The following is a 23871-nucleotide window of genomic DNA, read 5'->3' on the forward strand; positions in this document are numbered from 1 at the left end:
GGATTTACAGTGAACACTCACGGTGTGTAGACCAGGCTGGCAAGCTAGATCATTTCTCAAATTACTTAATTCCTTGGAAGCTTTCAGATTTATTCCACCTATCTTTCTTTGTAGCACTTTTAATACAAAAACACTGTCATTTTTACCTCACATTGTTTACTTTGACCCCTGAGACTACTTGTCAGTTCTATTTTATTTTCTTCTTGATGTAGCTGTACTTCCAGGGAGGTTTTTTTTTCTCTCAGATATTTAGAGATTTAGGGGTAAGTTAAGAAAAAATTACTCCCTTTTTTTTTTAAAGACAACTGCTGTTGATCCATGATCAACCTCCACATTGACACATTATTCTGACGAGTAAGCCAAGCTGTGTAGGGAGATAACTTTTACAAGGTCGACTGATGCAGTTGCAAAAACAGGCAGGCTTTTAGGGGTGTCTGTGAGACTTTATTTCAAAATGACAGCTGTAGGTTTTTAAAGTAGAAATTTAGAAGGTATTCTCTGAAATTAGTAAAGTACTTGGTTCTGAAAAAGAAAAGTGGTTGCTTCCTTCAGAGAAAAAAAGGGATTGTTAGCAGGGAGAAAGGTGACCAGGTTATTAACCCTTCTGCCTGGAGAAGGCATAATTTAAAGCTGGTGGTTGTGGTGAATTGCACATTGATTAAACTCGCTCTTTATTCTGCAGATGTCTGTGGACGTTGCTGGTTTTCTTTTCCAAATAACCACCTATGTATTTCTTGCATATTTCCAGTAGACACTGCTGTGGATATATAGATTTTTAAAAGCAGAGACTTAGCATATAAAACTTGAAATTCAGTTACCCATATTTCAGTTGACCATTGTCCAGCAACAGTAGGACTACCATTGGAGAAGCAGTTTCATTTCATTCTAAAGCTTTTTTGCCCCAATGACTTGTACAACTACAGCTAGGTTCACATTTATCATAGTCAAAGATTTTTTTTTTAATCTATGAAATCTCAAAAAACCTGAAGATGTTGTTTTCAAGTTGAATTTGGAATATGTTCACAAATATCTTTGTTAGTTGGTTGAGTTGGTTTGGGTTTGCATGAGAGATTTGTCAGGCATTTCACATTTCTGCCTCAGAGTTGTAGTGATTGCCTTTTTTAGTGAAATGTTGTCAAACTCAGCTGGCCATTAGCAATATTCTGAAGTTGAGGGTACATTAAGCAGACTTCATTCCATGCATTGATGAGGATGGCCTAAACCTATCAGGGCAATTAATGAATGAGGGCTGCTTCAGAAGATATTCCTGGGTTTGGTCTGTTTACCCACTGTTTTCCTAGAAAGCTCTGCAGCTCTGAGCTGATGATGAGAACACAGTGTGGGTTATGAACCCAGCACTGCCATGCTTTTCCACTTAGCAAATGCTCTTACACCCTCTTGAGATAAGGCAGGGGCAGCTCTGCTGTGTGGGAAGCACAGTGCCTCTTGCTAAGAGGCCAGTTCAAATCAGATAGGGCAGGAAGGCAGATACAAGGGCACTTCCTACTGACGGCCAGCGTTTCATGGATCCCAAGTGAGGGGAATGAGTGCTCTGTGAGCAGCTTTAGGAGGGCTGCTGGCTAAGAACTTTCACACGCCTCATTTGGCCTCTTTCCAGCTCGAGGTAAAAGGGGGAAGGGTGCAGGAGGAATGTGCTTCGAAAAGGGATTTATCCCTGAGCAGTCAAATTCAACTGCTGTATGAAAATCTTCCATTCTTTCTTGCTAGATTGCTCTGCTTTCTCTTCATCAAGGAGGGTTTCTGTTTACAAAGAATAGCCAGGAAAGCTATCCAGACAGATTCTTTTCAAACTGGAATCTGCACATCTGATGGATATTGAAGAGGCTGTAGTATCTGAAAAGAATACAAGGCGGCTACTACATTGATTGGACTAGTTATTAGACATTGACTATTACATTTTTATAGAACAGTATTTTCTTATGTGATAATCCATCATTTTACCCTCTTACCAAATAGTTAGAAAGATAGAAAAAACATCTGTTAAATTAGAAGCATCACTGGTTTTCACCTGCACAGGCAATACCCTTTCAGATCATAATCTTGGTGACAGATATTATATGAAATCGGGGTACATAGTGCAAATTCAGTAAATAAGCAAAGCTGATGGATATAATTGGCTAAAGACAGTTTTGCTTGGTGATGGAAGTGAAATGTAACTCTGTTGATTCTATTAAAGCATCCCTTGCTATTGCCCTGTATACAGGACAGCAGAGTATTCTGTCCTGCTGCAGTTTGCAGTCACAGAATCACAGACTGGGTCAGGCTGGAAGGAACCACAGTGGGTCGTCAGGTCCAGCCTCCCTGCTCGAGCAGAGCCATCCCAGAGCATGGGACACAGGATTGTGTCCAGACAGTGCCAGAATATCCCCAGTGAGGGAGACTCCACACCCTCTCTGGACAATCTGTTCCAGTGCTTGGTCACCTGCACAGGAAAGAAGTTCTTCCTCATGTTCAGGTGGAACTTCTGTGCATCAGTTTCTGCCCATGGCCTCTTGTTCTGTTGTCTGGTACCACCAAAAACCTGGCTCCATCCTCTGACACCCTCCCTTCAGATACTCAGACATGGATATGGTCCCCTTCTCGAGGCTGAACAGGCCCTCAGCCTGTCCTCATAAGAGTGACGCTCTGGTCCCCTCACCATTTTTGTTGCTCTTCACTGGCTCCTCTTCAGGAGCTCCATGTCCCTTTTGTCCTGAGGAACCCAGAAGTGGACACAGCACTCCAGATGTGGCCTCACTAGGGCAGAGCAGAGGGGCAGGATGGCTTCCCTTGACCTGCTGTAAATGCTCTTCCTAATCCACCCCAGGATACTCTCGGGCACAAGGACACACTGCCAGCTCATGGACAGCTTGTTCCCAGCAGGTTAGGCCCAGCCTGTGATGGTACATGGGATTATTCCTCCCCAGGTACAGTACCCTGCACTCGCCTTTGCGGAGTTTCTGACGCTTCTTCCCTGCCCATCTCTCCAACCTGTTGAGGTCCTTCTGAAGGGTCACAGCTCTCTGGGGTGTGGCCACTCCTGCCAGCTTTGTGTCATCAGTGACCTTGCTGAGGACACATCTGCCCCTTCATCCAAGTCATTGGTGAATAAGTTAATACTGGACCCAGTACTGACTCTTGGAGAATACCACTAGTGACAAGCCTCCAACCAGACCCAGTGCCACTAATCAGAACGCTCTGGGATCTGCCCTTCCGCCAGTTGTCCATCCACCTCCTTGTCCACTCATCCCAACTCATCCCATCCTGATATAACAAGGCATTATTTTCATATGTGTGTTTATACCTGCAAACAGAGGGTCCCCCAAGGCTGCACGGTTTTTTGCTAAAGCACGTGAGCTCTCGCTCTCTCGTGCGGGTCTCTTGCCTGTCTGCTCTCCCGTGGCAGCCTGTGGGTGTGTGGCAGCACCCTGATGTGCTGGTGTGGGCTGCTGAGCTCGGCAGGACAGAGCCTGACATCAGTCAGCTGCTTAGCCCTGCCTCTCAGATCCTCACACTACAGAAACTAATCCATGTAAAACGGTGTTAGAAACAAAATAAGTGAGCCCTGACAGCCTTATTAAAAGGGGTCGAAGCCAGAGTCTTTGTTGGAAGTAATGCCAGCACCCTGTTTTGTTGACTCAGAGATTATCTCACTCTTTATTCATTAGCAGGGTCAGAGGTGTCCTATTGAAAAGATATCCCCAGCCCACTAACAAACAGCAGGTGCAGCCTCTGCCTGGGAACACGAGTAGAAGTTGCTAGGACTCCGGCAAGGCTTCCCAGTTCTCCCTGCCCAGCACCTCATTTTATGGAAAGGAGGCCCTAAGCCCAGTTCTTCCCTAATTTTTCATCAGCTGCAGACTTTAGAGATTTGCAATACTGCAGTTTTGAATATGTGCCCACAAACATCTAGAAAAAATGAAGCCATATTCTTGTGGAAGGGCACAGCAAAGGGTGTTCAGTAGGCATTTATGCACTTGAGCTCTATATTTTTGTAGAAAAATGAGAAATGGTTCTTCAGATAGTTTTTATGGGAACTGGATAACTCTAGTTTGGATTGCATTGAGGAACAATGATTAGATTCAGATTGGGTAAAGTATAATTGAATAAAATAGTACTTTAATAAAGTCCTTTGATTTCAGTTTTTTTAGTTTGTTATATAGATATATCTATAGATATAGATTTTATATATATATATATAGTTTTTTAGTTTGTCTGGCCTGTTTAATAAAAGTCATTGCCTTTTCAAAATTATAAAAGACTATACTGTAACTATGTAAAACATTATAAAAAATTAAATTTTAACTTTCTGATGAAGGTATGTCTCTATCCAATTTCTACAGTAGAGATAAAATCATCTTAGAATTGTGTTTTCACATAATTTGAAACTATTCTCTTTAGAACATGTTTATTGCACACTTAATATACAATGAAATGTTTGTTGGCAAAACGAGCTAAAAATCTCTACTGACCTTGCTTTTGGACAAGTTGTGGACAGACACCTTTTGTCAGAATTTTTTTTTTTTTTTTTTAAGTAGCTAAACCAAAGTACTGTTGGGTAATCAGTAGAGTTAATGCATTCAGTTTAATATTGTTTCATTTTCCACCCATGTCATCATTATTTCTCAGTCTAATCACACAGCTGTCATCATTGCACCCTTTCCCCAGTGTCCTTGGTTTCTTTCTAGATGGTTGGTGCATTATGGACCAGGAGTACAAGGGAAAGAGTTTTCAGATTTCTCCCACTGTGAAGCTGGACAAGATTGTAACTTAGAGGCTGATCTTTGCCTTCATCACTGCTTGGGTCTCAGGCTGTTCTCACTGTCTCTGCTCTCTTATTTCAGATAATTCAGCCCCTCTTAGAACTTGACCAGAACCGCAGCAAGTTGAAGTTGTACATCGGCCATCTGACAGCCCTCTGCCACGACCGCGACCCCCTGATCCTGCGTGGACTCACCCCGCCTGCCTCCTACCACCTGGATGATGACCAGGCAGCCTGGGAGAAGGAGCTGCACAAGATGACCCAGGAGCAGGTGAGTTTGTGGGCTCCAGCTCTGAACAAGGACCTGAACTTGCTCATTTAGGCTTTAGTGATGTGCCACACACCAAAATGTGCTGAAATCATGTTGTGAGCGGTGAAAGCTGAAGATGAACTCTTCAGCTGATAAAAGGAGTCAATAATTTTTTTAAGCATTGCCATTTATTATTTATTATGGAATTTCATCTGCTCTTTTATCCGTTCTTGGGGCCACACTCATGAGAAATCAAATTGCAAGATACCACCTTTGCCATGTTTTAACTGTTAACAAATTTTAGCTGCTCTCTATATTCTCTGTAGTCAACAAGATTTAAATCTTACTTTAATTATAGAAACCATTTATATTTTAATTGACATTTTTATGAGTCTTTTTATATAAATGAATGCAGTGTGCTTACCTGCTGTTACAGAATATTCTGCCAGTAATCCTACTGCTTACCCACCTTACCTTCATACCTGAATCAAGATTGGACTCAGTGTGCTGGATGTGATGCACCCGTGCTTATATACACACACAGAAACCCAACTGTATATTTCCAGGAGTTATGGAGTACAGAACTGAAAGAGTTTACTAAGAGTTTGTCAGATCAAGTCTCCACAAGAGACTGTCGATCTAGTTATAAATCACCTACTGAAATAATCTTCCTTTCTCCCAGCTCTGGTAATGTCTTGCCTTCCTTAATCCCTTCATTGGCATTTTTTTTCCTCTTGTTTCTGGACTATAATTCACCATTCCCTACAACCTTTTTTCTAACTCATTCCTATTTATCTTTTCAATTTTCTTTAATTTACTGTTCTAGTCCTATATTACTGAATACCTTTTTTTTTTTTTTAAATTAAACTACTACAAGGAACTTGTACCAGAACTAAATGTGACTAGTTTTGTCTTTTTAACCCTGACTTTGGATTATAATGCCAAGTCTTTAACTATTTGCTTTCATATGTTTTATACCAAACTCTATCCAGTGTGCATGCAAGCTAATGTAAGCCTATGCAGTTAAAAGGGGATTTGTGGTGAACATATGTTGAGCCTATCTTGAACACCTCAGCTCTGGTTTTCTTCCTTTGTGATTTTAAAACTAACTTCTTGGAGCTTTTGACTCAAGACTGAATTTTGATTCAAGAATTGGAGAGAGCAGTGAAATTGCAGGAAACCAGCAGGAGTGTGTCTGAAAATTCAAAGCCAGCAGACCTCTGGAGATAAATATGCCTGTAACAGGGCTGAGATGGTACAGGACAGTCGTGCTCTCTTTCTGTGCCTGTCTTCATACTCACTTGATTCAGCATGTGCTGTGTGCCTCCCTCAATATCTACATTTGCCTCTATAGGTATGACATATTCCTTTCCCCTTCAGAGCCTCCTGGCTTCTGTAATCACTGATACAGGATTAAAATTTCTTCAGTTTCATGCATGCCATCCTCCTCTATTAAAGCCTTACAGCTCCCATGGTATAAATCAAAACATGAGGCATATTATTTTGAGCCACCTTGTCTGTCAGATTGGGATGAAACAGTGGGTGACAAAACCTGTAGCATGTATGGGAGGCACCTCTGAAAATGAGAGTGGATATGGGCAAAGTTTGGATATCACTGAAATAAATTGCCTCGGTAATTATTGCTATGGTGGTCTTCACATATAATCAGGATCTGTGGGGACAGGTGGTGTTTACTAGTTGATCAAGAGATGTGGGTAAAGAAAATACAAAAAGCTTTCTTTGTCAAGTTCTTCTGAATAGTAGGCCCAAAAATAATATTTCCCATTAAAACTTTGCTAGTCCATTAGCAACATCTATGGGTTACACAGTAAAGAAAGCATTGTGAGAAATTGTGAGAAATTGTGAGAAAAGGGAATTACCTAAGTTGTTCTGGAAAGAGAGAAGAATTCTTTTTCTATCCTCTCACATTATTGTCTTAATTCTATACTGCTGTCACCACAGTTGTTTAAAGTTACTTCTCCATTCACGATTCCCAAGCATAAATAATGTCATGGAAAGTAAAATGTAGCTGTCTCTTCTGCTTTCCCATACTCACTCAGATGGTATTTAAGAAGCTTCCGTTGCAAAACACAAACTAATGGTATATTTCAATTTACAAAGCAGACTTTTCATTTAAGCCATGGAGCTTTTCTGTTTCTAGCTGCAGAGTTTCCTTTGTGCTTAAAGTATTCCCATGGGGGGTGGGAATCAGTTCTCCAGATTTGCAGAAGCCCATCACAGAATACCCATTTTGCATCTTTGGAATTTTAATGAGTTTTGTAAATTACCTCAAATCCAGTGCATTAAATTCACTCCTGTCCCTTCTAATATGATCTTCTGTAGATAATGCTTCACAAGCCTCAGTGGGAAAAAATTAATCCCCTTGAATGTTAAGAAGTGCTAACATGATTAGGGAGGATCCATATAACCAACACCAATAATATTTCAGCGTGATGCCAACGTATCCACTTCTCACCAATGAGATTACCTAATTTGGTTTGGTTGCTTTGGGTTTTTTTTTATAAATAGTTAAGAATTCATTTTCGTACTACTGGTTTTGGAGCTGTTATTTTCCTCTGCATCAACTTTTACTGACAAAGGTTGGTTTGCTGTGTTTCATCATAGCCAAGATACTTGGTAGGTCTTTCATCCCTGCTGGGAAGGTTCAGGTACAAACAGCAGGAGTTTTCTGTGGCTTCTTTTGGTAGATAGAGCTGGTATATGAAGTGGATTTAACCTTCTCACTCTTCTAGTGCACCCACGGTGACCCACGGTAACTAATGTACAAATAGTTGTTGGAAAAGTATCTGCCAGCATCAACACCATGGATCTAAGGGGAATTTGTTGCCACATAAATAACTTTGTAGTCTCAAACTTTGATTGATAATTGGTGCCTTTTATCCATAACAGTGTCTTGGCACTACCATTAAGTTCAGTGATAGTCCTTAGTGACTTCAACTGATTACAGAATATGCTGAGTTGGAAAGGACCCACAAGGATCATCGAGTCCAGCTCTTACCCCTGTACAAGACATTCCCAAGGATCACAGCAGGTGCCTGAGAGCATAATCCAAACACTTCTTGAACTCTGTCAGGCTTGGGGCCGTGACCACATCCCTGGGGAAGATTGATTGTAATCAAGCTGTGGGGCCAAGATACTATATCATTCTTTGTTGGCATTTTATCAAAGACATTGTGGAGGCTGACTTGTTGTAGTAAAATTTTGGTCCATTTGTAATGAAGAACTGAAGCCTGTACTTATGAGTGTATGGTGTCTCAAAACCTAATCTAAAATAATATATTAGACTAAGTTGTGGACGGTAAAGGATCTGTAGAGCTCAGAATCATGGCATTAAATTATTCCTGTGGTGGGAAATGTCCCTTTAAGTCAGTTCTGACCCAATGTCCCCAAATAAGCTACCCAGTACTGTTTCTAGAACTGTCATCCTTCAACCAGTTCATGACCTGTTTGACTTTTCTTATTAAAAAACTGAAGTTACCAGAAGGAAAGAGGAATGTTCCAGGTCTTGATACTCAGAAATAAAAATTCCATTCATTCATTATAAATAATTGCATTATCCTAGCAATTTCTATTAAATACCATATTTTCTTTCACTTTGTCCTAAAGGTATCATTATGTTAATATCCTTGAGCTCTGTAGAACGACTGCTCTGTTTCACATTTCAGATAGTTGCCTGTAAGTGTGGAATTTTAGTCCTTTATGAAAGGAAATGGCATTAAGAACATAATTACATGGTCCACACTTTTATTTATAGTTTGGGTTTTGTTTTGCTTTTATCTGTAAGAAAAAAAAATGGAGTAGAAACTGGAATTTGCTGAAAAGCCTCACTTTAATGTGTCAGAGGTGGTGCACTGCACTGGGGTTGAGAGTCAGCAGTGTGAGAAAGTAAAAAGAGCCAAAAAACCAGAGCAACCAGGTATTAGAAGCAGGCAGCAGTATTAGATTTGTTAATAGCTTAAGGACTATCAGCAATGTGTCTTAGCACCTCAAACCCAGCTGTAAATGTGCAGAACCTTGTATTGTACAGAGAATTTCTTATTTTCAATAGGTCCTGCACTGATAATTGAAAAAATATAGCTTCCAACAGAAGATCTATACAATTAAAATAATTTTCTTAACACTAGGAGTAGGAGGCATTTTTCCCCCTGGCCTCCTGCCATCAGAGGCTCTTTCTAGCCATGTCCAGCATGTCCTGGCTTCCTCAGGCTGCTGGGGTTCCTGCCAGTTCCTGCTGGCCCTTAAGCACCACTTTGTTCCCTGCACACTCAACCTCTCCCTCCTCCTCCAGAGGTGTTTCTGGCAGCATTTGCATTGTCACCTGGGCATCAGCAGCAGTCTTGGAGACCTGGGCAGGTACATTTCCATCAGAGGCTCTCTCAGAAGTCACCTGCTGTGGGAGCTTGTCTCACCCCACTACCAAGTGTTGCCCCTGTGGCTGCTTTGCTGTGAGTTACAGAGAAAGGCACTTCTGAAAAATCTTCATGATCATCAAAGAGCCTTTGTTGTGCAGCAAGGTTGTCTTCACTTTCCCTGTGCACCAGCTTCAGCCAAAGCACAGACCTTCTAGGGATTCCTGCTTACTACTCCTCTCCCAAGAAATCAGGAACACCTTTTCTGCTCAGCTGCCCGAAGAGGAGGAAGGAAAAAGGTGATAATGTCACTTCAGTGTAGCAGTCGCAACCTGCTGTGTCAGCTAAATAGTCATGGCTTGGTTCCAAGGAGCAACATTTACCTTGCATTAATTCACATTTCGGCCTCCACAGAGCAATGGGAAGCTTTTTCTACAAAAGGACACCAAACCTCATACCCGTAGCTGTCGAATCTCATTTTAAAACTGCATCTTTGGTTGTTAAATTCTGAAAATATTCAACACATATTTTGATTTGTTATACAAACAGTATTGCAAGTGGACTAAACTTTACTCTAAAGTACAAATAGTCATTTTATAAACATCCTGTGTACTTCTTCGTTCAGACTCTGCTTGTGTTCCTCTGTGTCATCTATGAGGAATTACTCAATTTACTTAGTTTCTGTAAAGAAATTACTCTGCTATGATTTGCATTTAGTCATTCTAAATTACTGTGTTACTTCAGAGTTTACCCTTGTCTTCCTTCTCTGACTGCTCTTCTATTAGCTTGTTATCTTCCCCCACTTGATTTATGTCATTTATTTTTAATTTGTAATCTTACGGGAATGCATAATGTATCTTAAAGTTAAACAGTCCACTTCTGGTCTCTGTTAGAAATTAGAAGTAATAATTGCAATAATTTATATCCTTCTTCATGTGCAAATCTATTTCCTGAGTTTGGTTGAGAAAGCAATGGATATGGGAATTCTCTAAAATTGTTACATTTAAAAGTATTTTAAACTTTTATATTTAATGGTTTGGGTGAGGATGAGGACAGTGTCATAGTTCTTAAACACTGGTTAAAATCACACGTGTTATCTGTAAGTTAGCCATGTCTATAATGCCATGACATCCTTCATTTTTATTTGTCCATGAAATTGCTATTATTAATTACAATATATACTATCAATCAGGAACATTAGCAACTCCTACCTTGAAATGAGATAGAAAAGGAAAAACACTGATTTCAGGACATCGTCAAGCGTTTTGTGTGTGTGTGGTGTGTCAGAAAACGAGAGTGGTCTCATTAGAAGCGGTCCCTACAAGCAGAAGGTACAACCCCTCGTTGTTCCCTCGTTTTCTGGAGTGCAGCTCACCTCTCCTCGTGCTTTGCTCTTAGCAGTAAATTCGGTTACTCTGGCCCTTGCTCAGACACCGTTGTCTTTGTGACAGCTTTGTGCAGCATGTCGTGATGCTGAGCTACTGCTGTGGATTCTGCTTGGCTTTACATCTCTTTTCAAGTTAGGAGTAGTTAATGTTAATGATGGATAGTATCTATTTTAATTAAAATTAATAATTCCATGCACAAATGAAATTGGGCAATATAATGGCATTGTAGATATTATTTAAAAAGACAAGACTGTTTCATTTGAAATCTTACTTTAATTTTTAAATATATGTTTTTTTAAGTATTTTGAGAGAGCTAACATAAACTCCAAATTTCCAGATAGACCAGAAATATTTAAGGGTTTAAATTAAGAATTTTTCTTCTTTTGTTTTTGAAATTTGTCAGACTGGATTTCCATACTCGTAACCCTTTCTTTTGGCTCTTTTATAGATACATAGTTGAGAAATAAAGGTTTATATGTAATTAGCTCTCACTGCATCAAACACAGGTATATACAATGGTTTGTCTGGGAAGAGCAAAAGCTCTTGACCATTTGCCTGAGCTACAGTGAGTTTAACTTGAGACAAAACAAAGGTTTAGATTAAATCAGTGTAACTTCTTATTGATGCTTACTTGTGTTACTTTAAGCTCTAAATGTATCTTTCAAACTAACCATAACCTGATCCAGAAACACTTGAACTTTGGAGAAACATAATTTTATATCCTGGTGTTGTATCCTTATAGAAGTTCTCCACTAACTTTCTTTTTGTACTGCTCTACAAGCTCTTCATATTCTGTATTCAGGTTTGCTGTCCATAGCGCAAGATGAGATACCAGTTTATCTTTGTTTGCCTTTTTTATCAGAGTTTCTGTGGAATTGTTAATGAGGCAAAAATCACACTGGGGAGTATAAATAGGTTTTAAAGAATCTTAGCTTAATTATGCCTTGTTTGCATTGTGGGAAAAGCAGAGGCCACAAAGGTTCTGCAGAGCAGCAGCACAATTCACCCAGTTTGCATATAAAACTATAGCATCCTATTTCTTAACTATGAAGTTACTGTCATATGAATCATTCATACCACTCTGAATGTCTACTGATCTTTAAATAAGTTCTGAAATATCTTGGAACAGAGAAGCTAAATTCATGGTGAATTGTTAGGGATTTTTTTTCAGTGATGGAGTTTAACTATAAATGGAAAATTATTCCTATCATGACTTGCTCTAAACAGAGGAAAGAGGGCAGCAGTGCTGAAAAGTGTCTGAGTCTTTTGCAGATTATCTGCAAGCTTTCTTTCCCCTGAGATGCTGAAGGCCATTTCTGTTCTTCTGTCCGAAGATAAATACTATTAAGCACTTCTGGGGTCCTTGCTGTCCTTTTCTTTCTGAGCTGTCTATTCTTACTTGTCATCAACTAGACAAAAAACATGTCTGGCTTTGCCTTCTCATTTTTGGTGATTTCTATGAGGCAAGTATGTGAATCTCCTCATATCCTCAACTGAAAATTGAGGACAAAACAAAGAATTGTTCAAAAAAGGATTGTTCACATTTCTTTATTTTCAGAGAAAAATGGCATGGGGAGGATAACACCATGTCAGCTTGCATTCACAAGAACAAAAATCTAGGAAACCAGGAGCAGAACTGATATTAATACTTTTAAAGAAACGCCCTAAAATTTGGACTTCCAGACATCCAGGAGAATCCAGTTATGCCACTGAGAACTGGATGCTCCCCTTGCTTGATGGAGGACTGACGTGTGCTGCTCCCAGCTGCTGCTGGGAGGGGTGACGTCAATGGAGATCCCTGATCTGGAAACGCTGCCACCAGCAGCCATAGAGTCAATTAAGATGTCTTTGTTGAAGTAGGAATCACATTATTAGATCTAGCTGTTCTGAAGCTAGCAAACTCAGCTCAAGGCTATCGTTGCTATTTTTCCACAGGCGTTTCATCACAGACATCTGCCAGCCAGCTGTGTAGACTTTCTGTCTGTGCTAATTTGTAAAGTATTGTTGCTGGCCTTCAGCATTCAGAGCCATCTCCTTTTGGGCTCTTGATGGTCAAAAACTCTCTTCTTGGAAATATTTTCTTCCTCTGGTTAAGTTGGTTGCTTTTGTTTGGTTGCATTTGATTTATTAGCCTTGGTGTCAGTTTATTTTGTTGGGCTTATCTTGATTTTATAGGGCATCTTATAAATGCAGAAATGCTGACTAGTGCAGCAAGAAACTGAGACTTCACTGATGTTGCAGTATTGTCCCACTGAAGACAACATCCTGCAGGATTCCCCTTTGTCCACCCTTTTTCAGTTTTGAAGTTCAATCTCTTGCAGGTGCTTTTATATTTAATTAATGTGATTGCTTTGTCCTTCACCTGGAGGATTTGACAGAAAGGCCAGAGGAAGAGGGGTGCTGGCTGGGCAGGTGGTGGTGGTGGTGCAGGACCTCTGCTTTCCCTGCTAACACTGCCCTCTCCTGGTTCTCCTGCTGTGGGCTGAGAGCTCAGGACCCTTGCAGGTGTCAGATAAGAAAAGGAGGATGATAACACTGGCTGTTTCTCCTGTTGCTTGCTCTCTCCCAACTCCATGGCCTCCCATCCTTGTGATGGATGGCACCATGCAGTCTTTGTGCTGGCCCAAGAGGCACAAGGCAGCCCTGTCTCAGAGTTCTGGGCTCAGTGCATTCCCAGGAATGCACCAGTGGTGGGGTGGTTTGCAGGCTGCTGTACCTGGGGCCGCCTGCCTCGCTGGGATCTCACCAGGCTTACAACCCCAGACTCAGAAGCAGTCCCTGAATCCCAGTCCCCTGGCTTTTAATATCCAGCACCACTCCTGGCTGCTTGTTCTGACTCTCTCAATCCTGCTTGCTGACTGGACCTTTCCTAGGCTTATGACTAATACCTCTGCCAGGCTGCTGGAACCAGGCTAATCACCCATCCACAGCCTGCCATTCCTGAGCCATTATGGGTTACTGCTGAGCCCCCCTTTCTCCCCCAGAGCCCTGCCCGAGCCCAGAGTGCTCCCCTCCCTCTCTTTTCCCCACTTCCCGGCTCATGTCACTCCACGGAGCGGGATCAGGTTGCCTTTGCATTGTGATTCTTGGCAGGAGCCCCTCTCGGGTTCCTATGGCTGTGCTGTGAGCGCAGCAGCCAGTAGGAACAAAGCACATAAGAACACATTAAACTAACATTCAGCATGCAAAGCCCCAATAATTTACTATATGCTACCCTGCCTAGTAAAGGGAACAGTGTAGCACGCTTGCCCTTTTAATTTCCTTTCTCACACTTTTGTCTGCAGAAGCCTGCACCATAACTTTCTTAAAAAGCATTTTTATTTATTCCATAGTCGTTCTTAGGCTGTTTTTAAGCAGTGTTTCTTGCAGAAACAATCTGCTGTGCTTTGCTTGATACCATCGCTAAACAGAGACACGCTGTTGTATCTGATTAGAATTTTAATTGTAAAAATCTAACCTTTGCCACTGCATTGTGCTCTTAAAGTGGTAAAATGATCCCTGCTGTGCTGCAGCCTGATAGTTCTTTCTTTTTAAAACCTGCATTGAGCAGTGTAACAGAAGTGCCAAACACAGATCAACAAATTTGTATACTAATGGACAGTTATCCCTTCAGGCATGAAAAATGCCAGTTTGACATTCTTTCCATGTCTTGTATTAACATAGCAGAGTTCCAATAAAAATACTAATCAGTATTTAGAACTGACAGATAATATTAATTTTTTTAAAACCACACAAAATGTAAAAGAATGTTCAAATAAGATAAGATAGTTGCTCACAGCAGCTCAAAGTGACAAAGAACTTTGGCTTCAGATGCTGGAAATAAGCTTCAGAATCCATCTTAAGTGTATGTACCTGCTACATATATGCTTATATTCATAGGGAATATACTTCATTAGAAGAAAATCCTATCACTAAAAAAATAAAAGAGCTTTTTTGGTATATAGTACAGGGCAGGGCTGTCTGCTTGAAAGCTTATCTAGTCTATCTATTTATATCATCTGACCTAGTAAGGGATGCTGCTTCTCCTTGTTCTCTGAGGTCCTTAGACCACTGTGAGTATAGCAATCCCTAAAATGCTTGCACAAATTACAGCCTTCCTTGGGATTTCGCACAGTTCACAGGCCAGCATGGACTTTATCAATTGCTGGGCAGCTAAGCAGGTTACTGAAGGCAGATGTTTCCTGCTCTTTATTAAGGCTCTGCGGGCCCCTAAATCTGGCCATGGCATTAGGCTCAAAGCTAAAAGCTGTGTTTGCATATGTTGTGTGACATGGTTTGGGACACCACTTGTTGGAGAAACTGTTTACAAACTGTAGACAGAGTGAATAATACAAAGTTTGAAATTCTGTGTCCCATTCTGAGCCAATTATAGGGATCTGAAGAAGAAATGACCCAACAGGAAATGCGGAGTTAGTAAACAAAAATCACGTATGTTCCACTGCAATTGTGTGTAGTCATCTTCTGACTGAGTTAGGAAAGAGAGTTTCTGAAAATCAGTAATTCCTCGGGAAAAAATAGAATTCTGGTTAACTTCGGGTGCATTATGTATAATTATGTGACGTTCCTATTGATTTCATACCAGGAATAATTCTCAAGTAATGACCTATGAAACATCCCATTGTTCATGAATAAAAGTCAAACTATTTAAAGCAATACACTAGCAAGCTGCTGTATTGCTCCTGGAATTTGGTTGCCTTCAGAAAAACATTCTACAGAGGAAGTTTTTCTTATATTTAGCATAGAACAATGTATTCCAGAGTAGTTAAGTCATGTGGACATGGTCTTTACTGGGAAGGTGACAAACCTGGTCCTGTAGAATGAAAAAGTGAAATAAAGAGGATGGAGAGCATTCAGTTCCAGATGAGGGGGTCTCCAAGGGGAAATGCAGGTGCTGGAAGTGCCCAGCATGTGTCACCTCTGTTAGTTGCCTTCCTTAAAGTTGTGTTGTGGCCAAGCCGGCTGGGCAGGGCTGTCACACAGTGAGCACATTTCAGAGCAGGGGCTGACCGTGTCTCCTTGTGTTCTTGCAGCTGCACGACGAGCTGGAGAAGGGGGAGAGGGAGAGCATGGAGCTGCAGGAGTTCGCCAACGCCATCCTGCAGCAGATCGCAGATCACTGCCCCGACATCCTGGAGCAGGTCGTCAACGCCCTCGAGGAGTCCTCGTGACCTCGGCCACCAGTCCACAGAGCAGCACACAAGCCCAGGCAGTCCACAGAGCCATGGGAGTGGAGAGCAATGTGAAAGACAGAACATGGAATAGAAACTTCAGGTGCACCTTTGACAAAGAAAACAAAGGCAAAAAAAAAAAAAACTTTCAAAAAACTACATGCTCTCTAGGTTCTTCCAGTCTATGATTAATCAGCCATTTTTGTATTCATCTTCCCACTGCCTTTCTACTTTAGAATCCAATTCCCCATTGACTTTGTTGGTGGTAACTTTTGGATACAGCTAAGCAGAGCTCTTCCATGTCTACTGAGCAAAGAAGAGGGGATCCACTGAACACAAGCAGCTGTAGTTCTCCATGAGGTTGCAGAAGAGTAGCCCTCACCTTTCATTAATATATTGCTTTTTCCTTCTTGTCTTCTTTCCTCCTTCCTATTTTTTATTTTCATGAAAGCTGAAAGCCTGAATTTCATAGTGCTAAAACCAAACCTGAGTGTGCTCTGATTATGGCTCACGCTGGCCAGCATCAGCTAGCTCAGGTCTTGCTGCCTGTCTCAATACTTCTTATGTTCTTAAGTAACAGAGTGAGAAAAGGAAAGTTTCTCTCCTCGCTCCTGTTAGTCATTTCATCTAGCAGCTGGGAAAAAAGGTAGGCATACTGGTACTTTCTGTTTACTTAACTTGGAATTTTATTGTTCACTGGTCTGACTCTGAATTGCTAGGTGGGGCATTTTTTGAGGCAACTGTTTTCATCTTTTGATTTTTAGGGGGTTTTAGATGAGGTTTCTCATCATATGTCTATGTCTCCTAAGTTCTTGCTTTATGGAGAGCTCTCTCCCTTTGAGCAGGTGTGGTCAACAGGTCAGTTCCCAGCTTTAACTTGTATAGTTTGTCCAGTTTTTCAGGCCATGATTTTGTGAACACTGACTGTCATCAGAATAGTCTTAAGCATTCTGTAAATGAGAAATTTGCATCATTTAGCCTAAAAGTATAATTTTAAAGCTAAGTTAGGTAAACCAGTAGCATATTTCTTACTATAATTATATTTTAATTTATTTTGGTTTAGCTTACATTGACGAGGAATGAGTTTGAGTTCAGAGCAATAACCCTTATGAAGAGGAGCATCTCTGCTGGAGTTGGCACCCAGCTGAGTAGATAGGTGTAAAATCACAGCTTTACTTAAACCAGTGCAATTCTTCTGTATATATGAGAGGCCTTAGTTTTATTCCCATCCACCTCTGACACTCATTACAGCTCCTGCTGATGGGTAATATGACCTGAAATCCCAGATCAGTTTGTCATTGTGGTAGCAAGCCAGAAATCCGGTTTTATGAGTAGGACTTGGGTGTTCATTCTTGGACTATGCATTAATAGGGAGACACGTTTTTTTCCTAGCTGCCAGTGGTTTTGTGTGTCTGGGGGCATCTGCAGGACAGAGCCCTGTAACATGTCACCATGTGCTCCTTAAAGGAGCTGCTCCCTTTGACTGGCTCATATTACTTCAGAGAGCGAGGGGAAGGCAAAAGGAGACCAAATAACACAGCAGTGGAAGATATCTTGGTTTTCTAGTCAATAGCTAATTATGAATCTTCTCAGTAAACCCCCCATTCAGAGCCTGCAATTTAATTCCATATAGCTTACTACATTTTGAGCTTAATCACTAAGCTGTTTTGCTAAGGAAAATGTTCCAGGCCTTTTCAAGAAAGCTGCATTTCTTACATCTCTCAGATCCACGGCACAGCTTGCCTGTAGGTCTTTCACATCTTGTTTTTATCTTTAGAAGTGACCAATTGCTTCCAACAGAAAGGATATCAGCAAAAGTTTGAGTGAGGGAAGATGTACCCTGTAGTTTTTTTCCAAACAAGCACTGAAAATTGGGCAAAACTGAAACCTTATGTACCTGTAGACTCTATTGAAAACTAGCTGATTTAAAATAAATCACATCCTCATTGATTCTACTGTAATAATTCAGCAGAAGGAGCTACACTCATAGCCAGGGTGTCTAGGAAGAAGTAAGTCTCAAAAGAAGAGACAAATCACTCCTTTTCCAACTTTGGAATTACCAGTGCTTTGCAAATCAGCAGAACTAGCTTGAGTTCTTCCTGTAATAGCAGCCTGTGTCTGAAGCTTTTTCTGTGTGAGGGGAGTAATGGGAAGCTGAATGTGTGGAAGGGGGAATGCCGGAAGGCCAGCAGACAGTGACTGTACACACTGCTGGGCCGTGCCCCATCCCAGAACCACCTCTTTGGTCCCATTCTTTGAGTCAGCATGTTTCGATAGGAGCTGTTGTTTTGAAATCTTTCCTCTTGCATTTTCTTCATCGCCCCTAATTACTCACTCAAGGAATTTAATGCCACCTGTAAAAGCATCAGAGCCATCAGCCCAGCATCATCGGCCACCGCCACCCCTCCTGACTCTCTCATTAACTTATATGGTCAAATCTCCAGCTGCCCTGGTTCCCTGCTGTAAAACAATCCTTCCTCTGTGAGAAGCCGTGGAATTTCCCTTATTGATGGTTCAAATGGCTCCTGCTTGTAAACCTCTTACTGAGATGTTCCTTGATAGTGTTTGCTGGGGGCAGGGGGAGGGGATGGGAGCAAGGGGCGATCACTTCAGGCTGTTATTTCAATTCCCTGGCTTTACTGCGTTGCCCGCACATCGCAGGGGAGTGCTGCTGCTTCTTCAGCATCTCTAACTCAGCTTGTGGCTGCATTTCTATAGTCCAAAGTGCCCCAGCCAAAGGCCTGGTGCTGTCACGGCAGCATGTGCAGGATCTGTGCATCAGCAGCTGGGTGAAGCTCACTGTTTACACATCTCCTGGCGTCTTCCCAGGGAGAATTTGTCAAGCCTGGCTGGTTTTCACACTGGCCATTTGGTCCTTTATCTGCCAGCCACACACCTGCTGTTCCTTCCATCTGAATTGTTGGGCCCTGGTGATTTTTCTCGTTAACCACTGTTATCTCCTAGGTCTTGTAGGCTTCCCATCTTAAAGATTGATCTTAGACCTCTGTAAAGTGCTTTCAGGAAGGGAGCAGATCTCATTTAGGAAGAGTCTTGATCTGACTTGATCTCCACTGAACTATTTCAGGCAACCTCTCTGATCCTGTGTCGACAGAGATCCTGTGACTAGCTTGAGGAACTTTGGTGTTTGGGAGGTACTGCTGGCCACAATTTAATGCTGAATGTGACCACTGAAAGCTTTTTCTTTTCACTCGTATGGAGTGCTACACCACCGGCCTTAAGGCAACAAAGGGATTTTATTCTCATAAGCCATCATGGAATTGCGTATGATGCACATGGGAGAAGGGCCATATGTGGCATACCCTGCAATGCTCATCCAGTTGCCTAACCCACCACTGCTCTTTTAAGACCTTATTCCCAAGTGTCAGCAGCCAGGCAGATGCAGACAGTTTCCTACCACAGTGGTCCTGCAGTGCAGCAGCTCTAGGAAATCAGGTCTGTGTCCCTTCCCAGGGACCCTGGGGAAATTTGCTTTTTCCTCTCCTGTTGAATGAAGTTCCATTTGCTACAGGAGCTGTGAAAGTTCTAACTGCTTTGCTATTGCTTTTTTTTCTTCTGAGCTGTCATTTGCAGAGAAACTGAGAGATGTAAGGACTCAAGGGGCTGTTTGTAGAAAATTAAGTAGGTCATTTTAGCAGGGATTGGGCTAAAAAATAACTGAAGCCTCTGAAGCCCATGTACACTGTAAAAGCTGACACTGCAACCACACTTGTTCATGACACCCACAAGTCCAAGTCCATATTTTCTTCTGAATCCAACCTCATGTAAAACACTACAAGGACATAAAACTAGAATTTGAGGGTGAGGACATGAGCACTGTTTGCCATTGGAAGAAGAATTACCTGGCATGCTCCCAGATGAAGCTCTAAGCTTCTGTAAGTATTCTCTCTCGTTTTGACTGCCTTTAACCAGCTTTCACTCCAGAAAATGCCAAACCCTCTTTGGAATATCCAGTTTTTGCCAAGTTCTGGGGACGGAAGGTGAAGGTCCGACGTGATGCACGGAACCGCATGCGCCGTTTCCCGTTGCACGGCTGGAATATGCCTTCTCTAGAAAATTTCCTGGTACTTCAGGGCTCTGAAATTTGCACAAGGGAGCATAAATGTCATAAATCTTGTAGAGATAACCCTAGCTGTTGAACTAAAGGGGCATCTCTTTCATTTGCCCTGTAATTCCCATCCGTTCTGCTGCTAGTGCTCAATTTGTTGGGAAACTTTTACATCTGGTGAGGGTTGACAGGGTTGAGTCCCCCTCCTGTACTAATTGCCAATTGCTGCCACTGCAGGGGTCTTTACAAAGGATGTAGAGTCACGCACTGATACCATTTTGAAGCAAAAATGTCATTACATACCGTAACACGTAATATCCCTCAAATGACTCCAGTGAAGTGCTAAAGGGAAAGAGTACAATCAAGGCATCTGATACTGAAAGGAAGCCTCTCCTCAGCTCAATGCCCGCACTGGAAGAGGGACGCAAAGAGGCCGTGGAAGGCTGTGGATGACCAACACTGCCCCAGCGGAGCTGGCGGGGTGGGAGGGCCATCAGGGGCGTCATGCCTGGCAAGGCCAACTCTGCTGACCCCTCTCATCTGCATGGTGAGGAAGAGGAGTGTCAGGGGGCTTTTTAAAACAAAACGATGTTTTTAATTGTTTTTTCCACATAAATGGAAGGAACCTTACGCAACAGCAGATCCTTCTGAACAAAATGGCTGTATTCGCTGACTATTTTTAAAACAAAAGAAAAAAGAGAAAAACTGTTTCAAAACTTTTTAGTGTCAAAAGCATAAACTCAGAAATCCTGACTTTTTCCAGTGTGTGTGGTGAGTGCTGTAACCCTGTCATCAGTATCTCCCTGACTTTTTCAGGGGTGTTTTTTCCTGTTTTGTTTTCTGCTTGTCGATATTGTCTGTGTGGTCCTAAGGCTGGGGCAGTTACCAACAATGTGTGTCTATTGTCGGTTTGAAACAAAAGATAGTAGTAGAACTGAAAAAGATGTGTTTTTTAAAATATATGAAAATAAATGTCATTAAAAGGAATTCAAGTAAAGAAGCAACAAAGCCATGACTCCTCCTCTCGGGATTGTACGGAAAAGGATTTGTGGGCTTATAATTATAACCAGTTGCCTTTCACAGGCTTTTGAGGTCCAAGGCAGCTTGGCCTCGTGGGAAATGTTACAAACCCTGTATAAATTCCTGCTTTCCCAGGTTTATACTGTACATATGTAAGACAGAAAAGGGCAGAATGAAACAGTATTTTGGAAGTCAGTCTTTTCTAGTAACAGTTATTAACACCAGGTGTCCCCTAAGACGGGAACCACTGATGTGAATGGGCCAAATGCTTTGGCCCAAATTTTCTGTTTTCTCCATCCCACCCCTTGATGCCAGGGACCTGAGCAAGTGCAGATCAGCTAGTGCAGGTAGTTGTGTGTAGGTTCATTATCAAAGTTGTATTTCCTTGCCTCTGGTGTTGGTCACGTACCCAAGCGCGTTTTGGGGCGGGAAAGGACCAGCAGCCACTTTCTGCTCTGGTTGCATCAAAGACTTTCATTGCTTGAAAGGAACATCATGAGGCTAAACTCTGTGTAAGGGTAACAAAAAAACCCCTGACAAATCGCTTTACCTATGAACATAGGTAAAGAACTTCATTAAGTGAATGTATTTTTATTATCAAACTTAACCATATGCTGTTTGTCCCCATTTTGCAAGCTTAGTTCAGATCTTGAAAATCAAGTCAATGTAGTTTGCTTTTAAGTAGATATTCCCATTAGGCTCTCGGTGCTTTGATAGGGCTTTTTGTTCAAAACATTGGTTTCTTTCACTTGGAAACTGGCAAAAAATGGATCTATTGGTCATGTATACTCTTATTTGTTATAAAATGTGGTTATCTTAAAAACCAAATTTGAAGCCAAATTTTAAAAGTGGACATTATTCCTTTTATCTGCCCCATCTTCCCAGCTCTCTGTGGACAAGGCCAAGTCCTCCTTCCCTCCCTGCCCAGGGGTGGCTGCATTTGGCCCCTCATTACACACTCATTACAGTATGACTGGGGAGGCTTTAGTGTAAAATGGCTTTATTTGTCCAGATGTTGGAGGAGGATGAATCCAATGGGACCACGAACAGGGGAATGACTTCTGTGCTAGCCCAACATGCTGCTCCAAGCCCACTAAAACAGTATATTGCCGTTTCCTTCCAAGGCAGTGAATGAGGAGAGCTGCACACCAAGTTCACAAATCATCTGTGGAGTTGAATTCTGTGGGATGCTCCATCCACTCCACAGACACAGATCCCTCATTTGCTTTGGAAGAGACGTGTTGCACTTTAGTGGAGGGGGAGGCAGGCTTTAGGGATGGGATCTAGTGTACTTGAATTCCTTTTGGAAATGACAGCAGCGGGAGACATTGGTGTCCGTGATGCAAGTGCCCACGCTGCCTTCAACTTGTATGTGTTTTATTGCTGGAGTCATGTTACTGACAGGATAATGAAATTGCAAAGAAAATGTGTTATATTCAACTTTGCCTTGATAATATAAACACTTTGTTCATTTTTTTTTCTTCTTTTTTTATTCACAGACTAAGTTCATCAGGAAATTATAAAATTATTTAAAAATTCTGTGCCCTGTCTTTATTTCAGTGTGTGCTGCTTGGTGTCCTCTCCTGTGTGCCCAGGATGGGAGGGCAGGTAGGAAGGCTGAATGGCTGCAGGGCTGTTCCCTGACACCAGGCTTGAGGTCCCAGTTGTTGCCTACCTGCACCAGTGGGACAAACTTGCTGGGGTTTGGCTGCACAACGTGCCTGGGAATGCTCATGGACACAGCTGGGGCTGCCTACAACGTGAAGGTGAGGGACTGGCAATCACAGGGGTGTCCCAGATACCCCTGGACCTCAGGGTATCCTGAGGTCAGGGGTGTGGAGATAAAGTAGCTGCTGTTACAGTCAGCTGTCCCCTTTTGTCTCTCCTGCCTGTTTTCCAAGTCAGTGACTTAAATGTTGCTAATGGGTGACTGAATTCCAGATGTGCATCCCGTGTTGAGTCAGTGTCGGGATCGAATCTTCCAGAACAAAGTGCCTGGAAAGCCTTGCTGTGGGAAGGCCAGCAGGCCTGTCCTATTGAGCATGTTCCTGGTGAAACCTGGATGTGGGTCCTGTCCCGCAGGAGCAGAGGAGAGTCATGGCTTTGTGACAGAGGATGAACTGTGCTCCCTGCAGCGCTGGTGGAAATGGGCTCTACCCCGTGTCCAGTCTCCAGATGCATTTTGATGACATGAGAAATGCCTGAGTAATGTCAGTATAAAAATCTCATTTTTCTGGGTTTTTTGACTGTTCTAAAGAGAATAGCATTGCAACACTGGGTCCCACTGGTAGAACAATGTCCATGCTAAACACACTCCACCAGATTCTCTGCAGCTATCCTGAAGCCCTGACAGCACAGACCTCCCCAAACTGGGACATTTTCTAACCAATTTATCTCCGTTTCTTTCTCCTTTTGTCTGTCTGTACAGTCAGTTTTTCTCTGTGCTTTCTTGCTGGCCTTGTCCCTTCTGATTCTGCTCGATTCATAATTTCATGACGCTCTTGAGATCCTGACTTCTTGTTTCAATACGAGTGACTGCATGTGTAACAAGAACAGGCGTCCTGATCTCAGTGCCTGGACATTCCCTTCCCTTTGCTGACTGGATTTCAATCACTTGGGCTTCAGTCAGGCATGTGAAGCAGTGTGTGGAAAAAGGATGCGTGAGGATTAAGGGTCTCAGGAGCTTTAAGAGAAAGAGTCCATCAGCCCCTTGGTTCCCAGTCTGGTTTATGTTTGCTCAAGTGTCTTTGGCTGAGAAGGGGATTCGTGATTCCTGTCAGGCCAGGGTGTGCCTGGCTTCTGCAGCACAGTCCAGATCAGCTGAATGAAACCACATGCCACATAAAT

The 23871-nt window shown here is 42.1% G+C and overlaps 1 protein-coding gene across 12 annotated transcripts in view; it reads left to right on the forward strand.

The window, feature by feature from the left end:
- Positions 1-22563, forward strand: part of ERC1 (ELKS/RAB6-interacting/CAST family member 1) — a 278983-nt gene extending 256420 nt beyond the window's left edge. For 7 of the 12 annotated variants that reach the window (XM_068191757.1, XM_068191762.1, XM_068191759.1 and 4 more), the window contains 2 exons: positions 4845-5033; positions 15801-22563. In XM_068191757.1, the coding sequence (XP_068047858.1) occupies positions 4845-5033; positions 15801-15938 (327 nt within the window). In that variant the 3' untranslated portion in view covers positions 15939-22563. Of the gene's footprint in view, positions 1-4844; positions 5034-15800 lie in introns of those variants that run through there. The other 5 variants (XM_068191764.1, XM_068191765.1, XM_068191770.1 and 2 more) reach the window with 1 other exon arrangement.
- Positions 22564-23871: the final 1308 nt, after the last annotated feature.

This window comes from Anomalospiza imberbis, chromosome 5 (assembly GCF_031753505.1).
Source record: "Anomalospiza imberbis isolate Cuckoo-Finch-1a 21T00152 chromosome 5, ASM3175350v1, whole genome shotgun sequence".
Classification (NCBI taxonomy): Eukaryota; Metazoa; Chordata; class Aves; order Passeriformes; family Viduidae; genus Anomalospiza; species Anomalospiza imberbis.